The sequence below is a fragment of the Paroedura picta genome, chromosome 2 (assembly GCF_049243985.1).
Source record: "Paroedura picta isolate Pp20150507F chromosome 2, Ppicta_v3.0, whole genome shotgun sequence".
In the NCBI taxonomy this organism is placed as follows: domain Eukaryota; kingdom Metazoa; phylum Chordata; class Lepidosauria; order Squamata; family Gekkonidae; genus Paroedura; species Paroedura picta.
In genome coordinates this window covers 62,294,956-62,309,290 of record NC_135370.1, presented here as the reverse complement: position 1 = coordinate 62,309,290, position 14,335 = coordinate 62,294,956, and the positions used below count along the sequence as shown (strand labels likewise).

Sequence of the window (14,335 nt, the reverse complement as noted above, 5' to 3'; positions counted from 1 at the left end):
TTGGGAAACCTGTACAGCACTCTGTTTGACAAGTCATACCTGCCTCTGGGTAAGTAGCTTAGGGGTCTCCCAAATGTGGGGCTGAGCAAAAGACTGAGATGAAAATAGGGCTACATTTACCTGGAACTGTTTCTTAATTTTCTTATTTTTGGAACACAGTGGGGATACAGATAAGAAAAGAGAAAGAAAAACAAGGGGGTATAGAACATAATTGTGTTTGTCATAGACAATTGTGTATTTCAAACATATTTTATTTATTTATTGATTTGACTTATTATCTGCCGCTCTCGATAAACGTCCTGTGGCGGGTTACAATAACAATAAAAACCCCAACACATAACCATTAAAAATCCAATAGTTCTGGGGGACAGCCAGTTAGGGGTCCACAGTGTTGTCTGTTAATACGGTCACAATTTTGTGTTGGTATGATGCGGTCACAATTTTGTGTTGGTATGATGCTAAGAGTTTGTTGATGTGATTCTTACATGACGAAGCCCTTAATGGAACCAGCCAACCATCCTGTCTACCCTCTATTGCTGGGATGGCCAAACTGTGGCTCGCCAGGTGTCTATGGACCACAATTCCCATGAGTCCCTACAGGCATGATCCTAGCACGGGCTCATGGGAATTGTAGTCCATGGACACCTGGAGAGCTACAGTTTGGTCACCTGTGGCCTATTGGCTCTACACCTGATGCAATCACACTACAACACACTACCCATACTCTATGAAGTGCATGTGTGCCTTTATGTCTAAGTAGATTATGTATTTGATGTACAGATAATGTAAACACAACCCTTTAAAAACGCTAGATAACTGGAACACATGAAGGTTATTCTGATTTTCTTCCCATGAGGTCTTACAGGAGCACAACATGTACCATGGTATACCATGAGCGGTATAAAACTCTAAACAAACAAACAGATAAATGTATCCTACCACTTCCCTAACCAAGGTTTGAAAGCCGTCCTTCACTGTAAGAGTCATATAAGGTCCCTTAGAAACAGCTGCACACATACCAAACACAATGAAGAAGTAGTGCATACTTTACTTCAAAATCAAAAGTGTATATAAAGCAATGTAGATCACATAAAAATTTTTTCCTACAGCTGCTGTGTTACAATGAAGTATATCTGAAACCCACCAGATCACACAATGAGTAACAGACTAGGGTTCATGTCTTCATGGAATACACACCTGAGTCTTATTTTGATAACATGGTTTCCATTTAGTTTTGCAGTATAACAAACCCAGAATAGAGAGCCCAGTCCTACAAAATGAAATAGCAAATTTTACTCCATTTCACAATTCTGCGATCAGTAATACTACTTTATGAATGCCTGTTATAACCTGATCATGTATATATCTTCTTAGATTGCATGTATTTATTTATTCTAGTAGTTTGGAAGTTAATTTATGTTAGAATCTATAATCTGTTTTATTTAAAAACCCAATCATATTGCTATGGCAAAAGATCTTTTGCAGTTCACAATCTTGTAGTGGATGAGCGGCAATATTTTCCATAGATCATTTTAACCCACCCCCACCCTAGCATCTTAGTAGTGTGCTGAAATAAATGGTATATATTTTGAATGAAACACATTCTGGACTGTGATTAAAAACCCCTACAATCATTCAATTCCTTTTGCTTTCAATTCTTCTCGAACACGCTTCAGATAATTAGGATCAGGATAGCCAAACCTAGGAGAAAGAGAGAGTTAACCAATTACACAACAAAATGAAACTCCTACAGAGCATTTTCCATTAACATGCTATATATATCTAAGTTCCTTTTTAGAAAGGGAAGTGTTTCAGAGGAAAATGATACCAGTTTGATAACCATCCTCAAAGACCTCTCCAAAGAAAGAAAGCAAAAATGGGTCTGTGGTTAGTTTGGAATGAACACCTGATTTTTACTTTAATTTAAATATTTCCTCCAGATTTTTCCCCAAGTCCAATTCACAAAGCTCATCTCATGGAAAACATCTGTTGTACCTCTTGCCATGCCCTATGAAATGGGGAACCTTGGGCATAGTGTGGGGATTGCAAAGTGTAAATTAACCAGCAACACCCACCTCCCCCCAGCAAAAGTACCCTTCTGCCTGGTGAAAAACCAGCATTGGATCCAATTTTTTACCTTGACAGTAGCTTAAGAAATAGCTGTGAACAGTATAAATATACCAAATTGCCTTACTCTTTTCGACCACCCATCTGTCAGTATTGTCTACTCCAAATGACAGAAATTCTCTGGGGTTTTAGGAGGAGGTTCTTCACATCACCTCTCATAAAGACCACATCACCATTGTTTGACTCAGCTCAGGTTGCCATCACAAGTGGCTATGGAAACTGAAACTTCATGGGACAGATGATGCAATACTCACCATCTTGGACTTTAACCTCAATCAGGATGTACGAATGATATGTCATGCCATTTCCATGTTACAATACCAGGCAAATTCATCACAGCCCCCTGGTTTATTTTGTTCCTAATACAGTCCAATATTTTAATTGTGCTACTTTAAGAACAACAAGCTTTCGCAGTTATGCTTATCCATGGCTCACCTCTGCTATGGCAAGGCAAAACAAATTCTGACAACAGAATAACACTTCCATCTAGGCTGCTGGGCTGCTCCAAGGCAAGATTTCTTGCCACCCGGCTGCACTAACCATACCAAAAACATGTTCTGTAATTTAAATATTGAAGAAGTATTGTGGTCATGGAGGATTTCAACACAGAAACCCCTTCCATCTAGTGTCATTTTGTTGTGTTTGTTTGCAGTTGCCAACTACAACAACAGAGTGGTCAAGACTGTAAGCGATAAGCCAAAAAGGTTTTATTAATGTACGAGACATTCAAAGTTGACCCTCAATTCTCTCGTACTGATCACATCCGGAACAATCAAGAAGCACTTTGTGACACTTGGATACATTTACAAACCATGGAATCTAACTGAAAACTGCCCAGTACTAGGCAGGAAAAATTCAGCATGTGAAGTCACCAAGAACTTTAGTAAGCATTCGTTTTAATAATTACAGAATATGGCAGCCACAGAACCGGTTACAGCCCACGCCTGACCAACACTAGGCTCTTGGGATTACATTAAAACGAGTATTTGTGGCAAAGGAGGAGAACAGTATCAGCTTTTAGTTGGCATCTTAGGGACCAACAAGCTTTGGGGGTACAAACGTTCAAGAATCAAAGCTTCCTTTGTCAGGCACAAGATGGGATTCAGAACTCTGAGTTCTTTCATTAGCACTTGTTCTACTGCAGACCAACATGGCCTATCCCGTGAAATCCAGATCTCTGTTTTCAACACCATTTTTTCTTCAGATATGTTCTATGGATTCCCCCTATGGATTCCCCCTAAGAAATGTTCTATGAACATTTCTTAGGGGGAATCCAGCAGAAAAATCTCATGGACCAAAATGACACAATATCTTTCCCTGCCTTCTTCCTCTAGCAGCCCGCTATAGACCCTGAAAATTTTCTCTGAGGGTTAAGAGCATAGTGCACTGCAGAAATGGAGAAATCAGGCAAAACCCCCTCCTCTTCCACTAATGGGAATAAACAGTGACAAAGAGTGAAGGAAGCAATTTGACCAACTTCCCCCTTGTCACAGCATGCTGCACATTGTGGTGGATTTTCTTCACTAGGTTCTTCCCCAATACTCCCAAGAGGACTGTTGAGGCAAACAGCATGTTGATTTCGGAAAGGCAGGGAGATATGTCCCACCAGCTTTTTCCCTGAGCTTTTCTGACAGCTCTTAAGTCTAATGAGGCTGTGTGACACAAAATCAAAATTAAAAGAAAACTTCTGTAAAATCTGCATGTACACATTTAAACAGAATTACCTATTCGGCCCTCCACATATGCTAGTTTTGTGATGAATGTCATTCCACGTAACAACATCATTCATTCCAGTTGTACGCGACTGGCCCACTGTGAAAATCAATTTCTGATCAAAAGCCCGTCGAAGCAGTTGCAGAATCTCTCTTCCTTCTCTGTTGTCAGGTAAATATGCTGACCGACTTACTCCATAAAATCTTTTTCCTGGGTGTGGATGGTTTTCCTGATTTGTGAAGAAAATGGAAAACATGGTACTTTGTATCAAACCAGCAAGGTGTTCAAAGAATTATTACAGTACTAGCTTCTGTTATATCAGACCTACATTCTTTTTCCAATAGGGGCCCCATCCAGATACCTGTGAGGATGATCCCAAGTAGGATCTTAAGTCAATGACCTTCTCTGTTTGTGTCCACCACCTGATATTTACCAGTACACTGCTGAATTTGCAGGTTCTAATTAGTTGGGACTAACAGCCACTGAGAGACTTACAGTTCATAAATATGTCTAACCCAGAACTACGGCCAGTGTTCCTTCTAAGATGTACACTCATTAACACAGGAAGCCCTGCTCAGCAGCAGTCTGGAGCTGCACAGAGTCTAGCACTACCCATTGTTCATTTTAAGATTACAGCAGTTATATTCTGCTCAGGATGTGAACTGCTCTATGCAGTAGGGGGGAAAAATTTGAGGGAACATTAACTGGGATCCATCTTTGTTAGGTTGCAGCATGGGATGCACTGGGCTATGTGTTGTGTCATATTACAGGAACAAAGGAAGCCAGAGTTGGGACCCTGTAAGTATCAAGGCCAGGATCACAGACAGTGAACCAAGACTTTCAGGGGCAGGAAACACAAGCCAAGCATTAAGAGGTATAGTGAGGATAAAGCAAGGAGCTAGAGTCTGGGAAGAATCTGCTCCATTGCTAAGTGATCTCACTTTGCTATTGGCAGCCTTGCTCTCTAAGCATGTGCACTAGAAACTTCTCTTTCTAAAAAGCCACAAAAATGGAGAATATGGGAAGAATAGCTGTGTACATGCCCACCCGGGGCCTTCCCCTTCCCACCCCCCTCCAGGCCCATCTTTGGCCATTGTTTGTGCAGGTCAACATGACCATATATGGTCATACCACTCAATAAATGTTAAACAATTCGAAAAAATATATAAAAAATTAATTAACTCCCAACCATTCAGCAAACCCTTCCAGGGTCATCAAGAAACCCCAGTGTTTCATGAAACCCTGGTTGAGAAAGCCTGCTGTGAGCACTTGAGACCCTGACCTGGATTGGCCTAGGTAAGTCAGATCTTGGATACCAAACAGGGTCAGATCTGGTCAACATCTGGATGGGAGACCACCAAAGAATACCAGAATTCAAGGACTGTAAGCCACAGGTCTAATTTAAGAACCAGAAGAAAATAAAAGAGTCGCACTAGTCATGAAGACAAAAAACATGACCAAGGCTTATGTTGAAAGAAAATAAAAATATAGCATTACTCAGCTAAAATTTCCCTACCAATTTTGCCAACAGGCTTCTTTCATGAGACTCTGTAATAGAATATACAAATCCAATGAGTTTTAATAATTATATATATTAACAATAACTATTTAGCTAACATTATGTTATGTAAATAAATGAAACACTGTTTTAAAAATCAAATTGCTATTTGTGCAGCATAATATCAATACCCTTGTGGCATCTGGATCCTCCTGGGCCATCCATCGCCCCAGTTTACATCTGTTGACACTAGCGGGAATAGGTGAAGGAGGAATATGGGTCTCTTACGGACTGATGCCAGCCATCTTTGTCTTTTAGGAGGTGTTATTTTATTGCATTATATTGTAATATCAGCAAGATGGTGATCTTATGGTTTATGCTTTTACTAGATATAAAGCCCGCTGTAGGCTAAATACAGCGGGCGCTAGCCGGGTGGGTGGATGGATGGGGGGAAGAAAGGGAGAAAACAAGGAAAAAGGGAGTAATGGAGAAAGAGAGCAAGCAAGTGGAAGAGAGAGAGGCAGAGAGAGAGAGGCAAATAGGAGAGACAGAATATGAGGAAAGAAGGAAGGAATGAGAGGGTGGCATGAGAGGGTAAAGGGCAGGAGGAAGGGGGGGAAGGAGCAGTTGTGGGAGGGGCAAGTATGGTTGAGTGGGGAAGAGTGGATGGTAGAGAAGGGTGGCTGGGTGGCTGGGGAGGAGAGGCAGAGATCCCTCCACCCCCCAGCGGAGCCTGGCTGGGGCTTCTGCCAGCCGCAGGAGCCACCTCGCCGCGTCTATGACGAAACGATGCTGCTCCTGCGGCCGGGAGAAGCCAGAGAGCCCCCCACCCCACCGCGGAAGCTGGCTGGGGCTTCTGCCGGCCGCAGGAACCAGAGATCCCCCCATTCCCCAGCGGAGCCTGGCTGCAGCTGGCAGAAGCCAGAGATCCCCCCACCCCCCAGCAGAGCCTGGCCGGTGCTTCTCCCGGCCGCAGGAGCGGCCTCGAGAAGCCGGAGGAGGACGCCGGTCGGAGGACTCACCGCGTGGGCTGGTAGTCCAGTCTGTGCGCTGAGTTCCCAGCCAGGCGAAGCTCAGCCCTGGATGGACACTTGGAGGGGCCAATCAGGAGCCGCTTCGTGGCTCCTGATTGGCCCCTCCGAGTTTTTATCCCGGACAGGGCCCGCCCTAACTCCTAACCAACAGCCCTTACCCTTTTATTTAATCCGCTCCACAGGAGCAGTTTAAAGATTGTTGCGAACCGCCACAAACCAGCTGGTCTGGAAGCTGGCAGTATAAAAATGTAATAAATAAATAAATAAAGCTAAATACAAAACAATTAAAACCAATTTTGGATTATATTTCATGATTTTATATCTAGTTGATATACTGTACAAAGTGCAATTTGATTTTTAAAACAATGCTTTATTTATTTACACTAGGGGCGAAGCTTGTTGCATTCAGGAATACAAAAGGTGCTAGATTGGGGTGGTGGTGGTGGAAGAACTTTGTGAATGGCCTCTCCCTCCTCCCAGGACTTGGAAAGGTTGTAGGCCCCTGGGAAGGGAACTCACCGGCAGGGACAACTCTCACACAGCAGGGATCTGCAGCCTCTGAGGGAAGTGGAAGGAGGAGGGGTGGTCAGGGGTGGGGGACGGAAGGTGATCGGCTGGCTGCTGAACAGACAGGGAAGCTGGTTGGAGGAGGCACTCAGGGGCGGGACAGCCACTCTGAGTGGGTGTTAAGTGCTGTGTGGCACTTAAGCCATGAGACATGCTCCTCCTCCAAGCCCTTACCAGAAATATATTATGTGGAACAGATAACCATGATTCCTCTGAAGACTCCTATTCGCAAAATACACAGGGAATTTTTAGCTATATAAGAAAATATATATTTACTTGCACCCTTGATCTTGGCCTCATTTTTTTACCTTCTAATTTAATAGCTTCACCTTTTGGTAGTGAATTTCTTAAGGTCTGCCTACTCTCTAGTTCTATTTGGAGGCCCTGTTTTCAGTGTCTTCACTGTCTGCAGTTAGGCAAGCAGCAATAAGAGAAAAAAGCTTCCTAGTCTTGGCATCAAAACCTTGGAATTCCGTTCCGAAGGAAATTCGTCTGTCTCCCTCTGGTGTTGTCTTCTGCCAGCACGTGAAGATTTGTTTTGTATTAATTCCTTATATATATGCCAACAATATGTATTAACCCTTCCCGATTGATGTATTTCGTGTGTTTTATTAATTCCTTTAAACAATTTATAAATATTTGTATTTTGAATGCTGTTTTTAATGTCTGATATGTTTCTCCACTTTGGGTATCCAGAGCTGGGCTGAAAAGGCAGCACAGATATGATTTAAATAAACAAATATCCCCATAGTACAGTTAAAAGGCACATAAGGCAGCAAGCTTGATGAAGCTAAGCAAGGTCTTCCTCTGGCCAGTGACTAGATGGGAGACCTCTTGTAAATTCTCCACTAGCTGCCTAGTTCTACAAAGGAAGAAAAAGGCAATAACAAAGAGTTGTTCTTATGCGCATTAAATGCAAAAAAATTAATTGCCCCAAATTAATTGCCACTCCAGCCTTTCTCCAGTATTCCTACCATATCATAGACAGTCCAGCTCAAATTAAGCAGAGTTAAGCACACTTCAAGCATTATAGAGGGACCAGGCTTCTCTTTTGTTGTTCCTCGGAAACTATGGAGCTTCATGTAGAAATCGACGTCTCCTGGCCTACTCCCAGACTAAATTGTCATTACTTTTCTTTAGCAAATAAATAAAATCATCAGAGCCTAATAGGGAGGCAAAAACGCCACAATTTTAGACAAACTTACCCTCTGAGTGCCATCAAATATATGATATGTGATGGTGATCGTACCAGATCCCTCATAGCCAGGAAGAGAGTGTCGTGTTTTACTGATCTCCATCTTCCCTGGTGGTTGATTTCCTTCTACCTTCCCATAGGCCATGTTACACATAGGGCAGACTGGCTTATATTTCATGGCCATTTGAATGCACCCCCTACAAAATGCATGCTTGCATTTGGGCAGCACTTCTTTCTGGTCAATTTTGTCCATGCAGATGGAGCACTCTTCTTCCGGCTCAGCCTTGGCTGCCTTTACACAGGACGGATCCCCAGAGGGAAATGAGTGCCCTTTGCGGCAACTGTTGTGCTCAAGGGATGCTCCTGAGCTTGGTCCAGCTTTGCTGGCGTGAGAGGCTGACAATATGTGTGAATAAAGAGCAGGGGGGCCAGTGTTCAAAAATAGAAGATGCTTTCCAGTAGAACACACATGCTCTGGAAGGCCACGTATAATCCATTTGTCTTCCATTTTTTCCAGAACAACATTGGGATTTTCTTTTTGCAAATCAATGAAGAACTCATTTACTTTCCCCACCAGATTCAGTGACTGTTTCATGGGGATAGTTTTTTCTGTAGGTGTTTCTAAGGCTCTCTGCCAAGTTCTGGCAAAGTTCTCATAAGCATTTGATGTTAGATCTGGGGTTTTCTTCTTTGACTCAGACTTGAAAGTGATGCGCATTTTTTTACTATCAAGGCAACTCTTTTTCTCCATCAGTGTCCCATACGTTTGCTGCACAGACTGAATTTCCTGGGCTAACTTTGGTTCCAAGAATTCAAACACATCTTTATCAACTAAAATACCAGTTTTGAAAGAATTACCTTCAAGCTTTTTAGGTAAGCTTTGTGCTTCCATTTCTTTCACAAGCTCCTTAGCAGCTGAAAGTTCCCTAGCAGGGCCACGAAGAATTAGTGTGTTTTCCAGAGGTTTAACCAAGATGGTTTTAAATTTGGCGTTTACCATTCCTGATGCTTTAATGACCTGCTGGCTGTCAGCAAGAGGAATGCTTTCCTGTTTCAGATCTGCTGCTACTGTCTGAATGGCATTCACAAAAGCCTGCTGAGCTTCCTCGATGCCACTAGCGCTCCCAGCAGAAGTAAATCGGACAGATGTCATCCCACTGCCATCTTCTTCAATGGTGAGCTTTATGCTAAACTTTTGCTTCAAGGCTTCAGCTTCTTCCTTGCGGACAAGGCTAAAGTATTCAAAGACTGATGAAGGGACTTCCATACTGGAGGATTCTTCAGCATCAGTCTCAATCTCTTCGTTCTGTTCCTTCACAGTCAGCCTTTCCAAATTATTCTGTGTTTGACGGCTTGTGGATTCACCATAGTGAGAGGACTTTGCAAGGAGTGCCTTGAAATGACTGTGCAACACTTCAATATCGCTATAATCTCCTGTCACTTTTTCTACACCTAGCCGGTTTGAGTGTGTTTCTATTTTTAAGGTGGGCCACAGATGTGGCACTTTGTCCCTTTCCTCTCTTGGGAGCAAATCAGTATTCAAAGTAGCAGATACGGAGAGAAATATCTGGAAAGGAAAAGAAGGCAGAATAGGACAGGTGAGTTGCTGCACAAGGGTTAGTGTAAAGTCCCCAATGAGTTCCCACAAAATGGCTGCTGGGAGAGGGGGGGAAGCACCAACTACAAAATGTCTGGTGGTTTTAAGCCAAGCATCCCCCTATAATCAAGGTGTTTGAAGACAGGTGCTCTAAGCAGATGCAATCTGATGCATCCTGGGATCTTCTGAAACATCTCCTGTTCCAATGAGGTGTGGGACAGAGCCCTCTTTACTTGGTCGCCAGGAAACACAATGATGCCATCCCTTGAGTACAGGGGTAGCACCCAGATATTCACATGTGCCCACTACAAACTCACCAGATAGTTTCTTTGTCTGGTATTTCATTAGGCTGTTATCATTGTTCTAAGATTTCAAATTCCATAAAATTCTATTATGATTTCAAATTATAATTTTAAAAGAATACTCAGAATGAATGAGAGATTAGAATATGGTAAGATTAAAGCACCCAAAAAAATGACACTCCAAGATTTTCATCTGAACTTGGGGTGTGTGCGTGAGTGATAGTTATTATTTATTGATTTGATTTTTAGCGCACCTCTTTTGAACAACTCAAGGCTGGTTACATCAGACATAAACCCCAGTAAAAACTAGGGTTGGGCGCTTTAGCTGCCAAAGTGGCCGTTCCAGCCAGAAGCAGCCAGCGCCGCGGTGGTGGTGGTGGGGGGCTGCATGGCTCCGGCGCCAGTGGGCACATGCATGTAGGCACAGAGCCCTGTTCTTGTGTGCGGGTGCTGGGTCACGCCCCCCCCCCCAAGCCACGACGCTGGCTACTTCGGGTTGGAATGGCTGTTTTGGCGGCCGAAGTGCACAACCCTCGTAAAACCCCCAACCCCATAAAACACAAAGCTCCAGCAAGAAGGTAGATAAAAACTGTCCCTCTACCCACAATCCACATCACCCACAACCCACTTTTTCCCCTTGCAATACACTTCCACAACTGCTTGAAAGTGGGTGTTGGTATTTCACACCGTCAGATCCAGTTGCAAGGAGCACTGCAAGTGTGTTCTTTAGGCAATGTCGGAGTCTTACCTTTTTGGTAATATCGGTCACTGGATTATCTGGATATGCTTCACTTGGCTGCATCTTTTCCAAACTATTTAGAGATTGCTGACTGCTTGCAACGGACAGAGGTGGCCTGATAGCCTGCCTTGTCCAGCTCTGTGAAAGTGATTTTTCTGCAGAATTCATCACCTTGGAATCTTGCAGGATGCGTACATGCAGAGTTTGATCACGAGAGATTATAGTATGGTATTCGGATGCCTGCACTCGGCTCTTTGCTACATTGATTTAAATAAGCAAGAAACATTAATAGGTATGTGGATTGTATACCTAAAATTTATAAAAATGGGTTTACACCTAATATACCCAAATGATGAAGCCACCAAAGCAGGGGAGAAATGGTCTTAAACTATGTGTAGAACAGTATTGACTACATAGCAGGGAAAAAAATTATAAGAGTAGTTCAGCAGTGGAATCAGTTGTCTAAGGAGGTGGTGGGCTCCCTCCACACAGGTGGTCTTTAAGCAGTGGCTGGACAGATACTTATCCTGGAGGCTTTAGGCTGATCCTGAGTTGGGCAGGGGGTTGGACTAGATGACCTATAGCAGTGGTCCCCAACCTTTATATCACCGGGGACCACTCAACACCTTTTACTGAGGCCCGGTGAGAGGGGGTAGTTTACTCCTCTACTCTCAACCACTGCCTTAACGCTTTCTGATCGCTATGGTAATGTTTAAACATCCCTTCAAAATAAGATACAGACACGCCACAACAATGAACATAAGGAACATTTTATTTTCATGGAAATTTCAACTCATGACAGTTAAACTGACAGTTTAACTCATGACGGGGGGGGGGAGAAGGTGTCCTTCGGGGCCCACCTCCAATTAGTCGAAGGACCACATGTGGTCCGCAGCCCACAGGTTGGGGATCGCTAACCAATAGGACCCCTTCCAATTATATGCATCTATCATTTTATTATATCCATGAAAATCCACAGTGGATCATTGGAAGGAGGCAGTAAAAGTTATAGAACAAGTACAGGACAGAATGAATTAGATTTGCCCAGCCCTAGAACTCAGCTCAGGTTTACTGAAAAGCTTTCCTTTCCAGCCAAATGTGCAGTCACAAACACAAGGAAGCACAATGCTGCAAAGAAGCCTGGGAATTGTAGCATAGCTGGTGGTCCCTGTTGTACTTAAGAATTGGATACAGAGTACGAGGCGCCTACACAAACAGCTGGAAATATAGTAGACCTGTTCTGCATTGAGCTATTTGCTGAGACTTTTTGTTAAAGGGATGAGAAGGAAGGAATCCCCTAAAGTGCTGCTAAGAAGATCTGTAAGTGCTGGAGGTAGCAGTTGAATACAAGTTGTTGGAGTGAAGCCCAGTCTTCATTAAGCAATACATCCAAGCCAACTGTGTCTGGTGGTAGAGAGTCAGGTTAGAAGGGCATTACAAAACCAGCTTCCAAATTAGACAACACTCTTGAACGTTTTCATTGGAATGTAAACATGGTTCCAGTTTCCTGGCACAGTAAAATTATAATTTTTATAATGTCTAAATACATACTTTGACACCCTTGACATCCACTGAAACATAAAATCGTAATAATGGCAGCTGTGCAAAACATATATACTTTATCTGGAGTAAAGACTTGGGAGGCATAGGTTTCAGCAGACTGATTAATAGTTTTAAGTAGAGGCTGGGAAGCAATCTATTGGGGATACCGTAGTTGTGGGCCGCCCACACTGGCAGTGGGTGACTTGGACTAGATAATCTTAGGAAGTCTTTCTCTAACCTTGTGATTCTCTGAGTGCAGCAGGGAGAGCCTTGAAAACAAAAATATCTAATTTTGGAGTAAATCTGCCAGAACTAGTAAAGAACCTTTTAGAAATCAGGTCCTTTATGGAATTGGAGGAGACTGCATTAGAAGGCGGGGATTTACTGACAATGTTCAAAAGGCACCAACCTTTTCACATCTCTGTAACTTACTATCAGCAACATTCTCTTTGACCAGTGTTTGTAAGACCTGGCAGTTGGCTGAGGTTTAACCTCAGTCTCTCTGAGAGATGCTGAGCCTCAGCGATGACTTCTGAAGGGGGTGGAGAAAACTTCGGAAGTGCTCCCAGGATTGTGGACTTTGCATTAGCACTGGCTTCTTGTGCAACAGAGGAACAGACTAGAGGGCAAGTTACACTGGCTTGATGTGCCGTCCACCGTGAATTCAGTGAGGCTTAACCCCAAACCAACATCCCTTCCACCTGGGAGAAACAGCAGCTGGCAACAGAAATTCACCATTGTGAACATCAGAGCTTGGATTCAAATGACCAGCCGTGTTGGTCTGAAGTAGCACAATAAAACCAGAGTCCAGTAGCACCTCTAAGACCAACAGAGATTTATTCAAGGCGTGAGCTTTTGCAGGAAGATAATGGGGTTGGGTAGCTTTTAAACGGAACTATATTTGGGAGACTGTGATTCACGTCTAAAAGGGGAAAGTCCGCCGAAGCCTATGGGGCTAATCGAAAATGCCAGCTCCCGCCTCCCGCCCCTACTTGAAGCCGGCCAACAAGTGGCCGAGGGCGTAGGAAAGCCTTTCCCGGGCGGGAGATGGAATTGTGGGAAGCGCTTCCCGGTGCTTCGGAGCAAAGCGAGAGTGCCGAGGAAGAACCCAAAAGCAGCAGCAACGGCGGGACTCGAGTTCTACTTTCCAGGCAAGGCGGCCTTCCCCGGGGGTTTCCTGCTCTGCCCCCTCCTACCTTCCTCCGCGCGGAACTGTACCCGATAAAGGCCCCGCTCCGGATCCTCGGCCGCCACTTCGCACTCGCCGCCGCCGGAGTGCCGGGACTGGAAATAGATCTGCAGCTTTCTCTCCAGCCTTTCCCCCGCCGGGGTGACCGCCACGAAGAGCGGGCCAGGCAAGGCAGCCATGGCGAGAAGCGGCGCCGCGGCCGGGAGGGGACGGGACGGCGGCTTTCACTTTCGGTTTCTTGCAAGCGAGCGGGGAGGAGGCGCTAGGCGGGGCTCCGCGGAGACACCGCCCCCTCCTCGCCCCGTGTGCAGCGCAGCCTGCCCGGCCAAGAAGCGCCGCGGTGGCCGAGCAAACGGAGGGCGGCGGCCTTTGGAGCCCGTCCCAAGTTCCACGGCAGGCCATCGTGAGCGCCTCCTTCCCGAAGCTGCCGGATCTCTGGGGCCGCCTGCCATGCATTGCAGAAGAACTGGGGCCAGAAGACCAGTGGGGTTAGTTTGGCCTCCCCACACTGATCCTAGGCTCAGGGTCGGAACTAGCAGCAGAGCAAAGTTTGAATCCAGGGGCACCTTGAAGACCAACCATCTTTTATTCAAGGCCTGCACGGGATGAAGTGCGCGTGCTCACGAAAGCTTCTACATAGCCTTTTGTCTCTGGGGGCTGTAGTGTGAAACAGGTGGACTCGTCTCCGATCATTGCTCCAGTCCCCCTCTCCAGCTTCAGTAATCGTTTCTGGCTTCACAGCCACCCTCCAAATGTACATTGTGTCTGAGGATCTGGGGCTGTAGTCAGCGTTGTTAGCTCGGAACTGGGAAGGCCCTAGAACAGGGGTAGT

The 14,335-nt window shown here is 44.7% G+C and overlaps 1 protein-coding gene across 3 annotated transcripts; it reads right to left on the bottom strand.

The window, feature by feature from the left end:
- Window positions 1-230: 230 nt before the first annotated feature.
- Window positions 231-13,920, bottom strand: DTX3L (deltex E3 ubiquitin ligase 3L). Of its 3 annotated transcripts, XR_013228154.1 has the most exons (6): window positions 13,533-13,920; window positions 10,782-11,029; window positions 8,145-9,701; window positions 3,852-4,069; window positions 669-1,701; window positions 231-550 (listed from the first exon to the last, which is right to left on the bottom strand). XR_013228154.1 is itself a non-coding variant. In XM_077320332.1 (5 exons), the coding sequence occupies exons 1-5, from the start codon at window positions 13,903-13,905 to the stop codon at window positions 1,632-1,634; spliced, it is 2,466 nt and encodes an 821-aa protein (XP_077176447.1). In that variant the 5' UTR covers window positions 13,906-13,920; the 3' UTR covers window positions 231-1,631. The 3 variants fall into 3 exon arrangements, 2 of the variants coding, with proteins under 2 accessions (XP_077176447.1, XP_077176448.1); XM_077320332.1 differs by having other exon boundaries at window positions 231-1,701; XM_077320333.1 differs by having other exon boundaries at window positions 231-1,701; window positions 13,511-13,758.
- Between the last annotated feature and the right edge of the window lie 415 nt (window positions 13,921-14,335).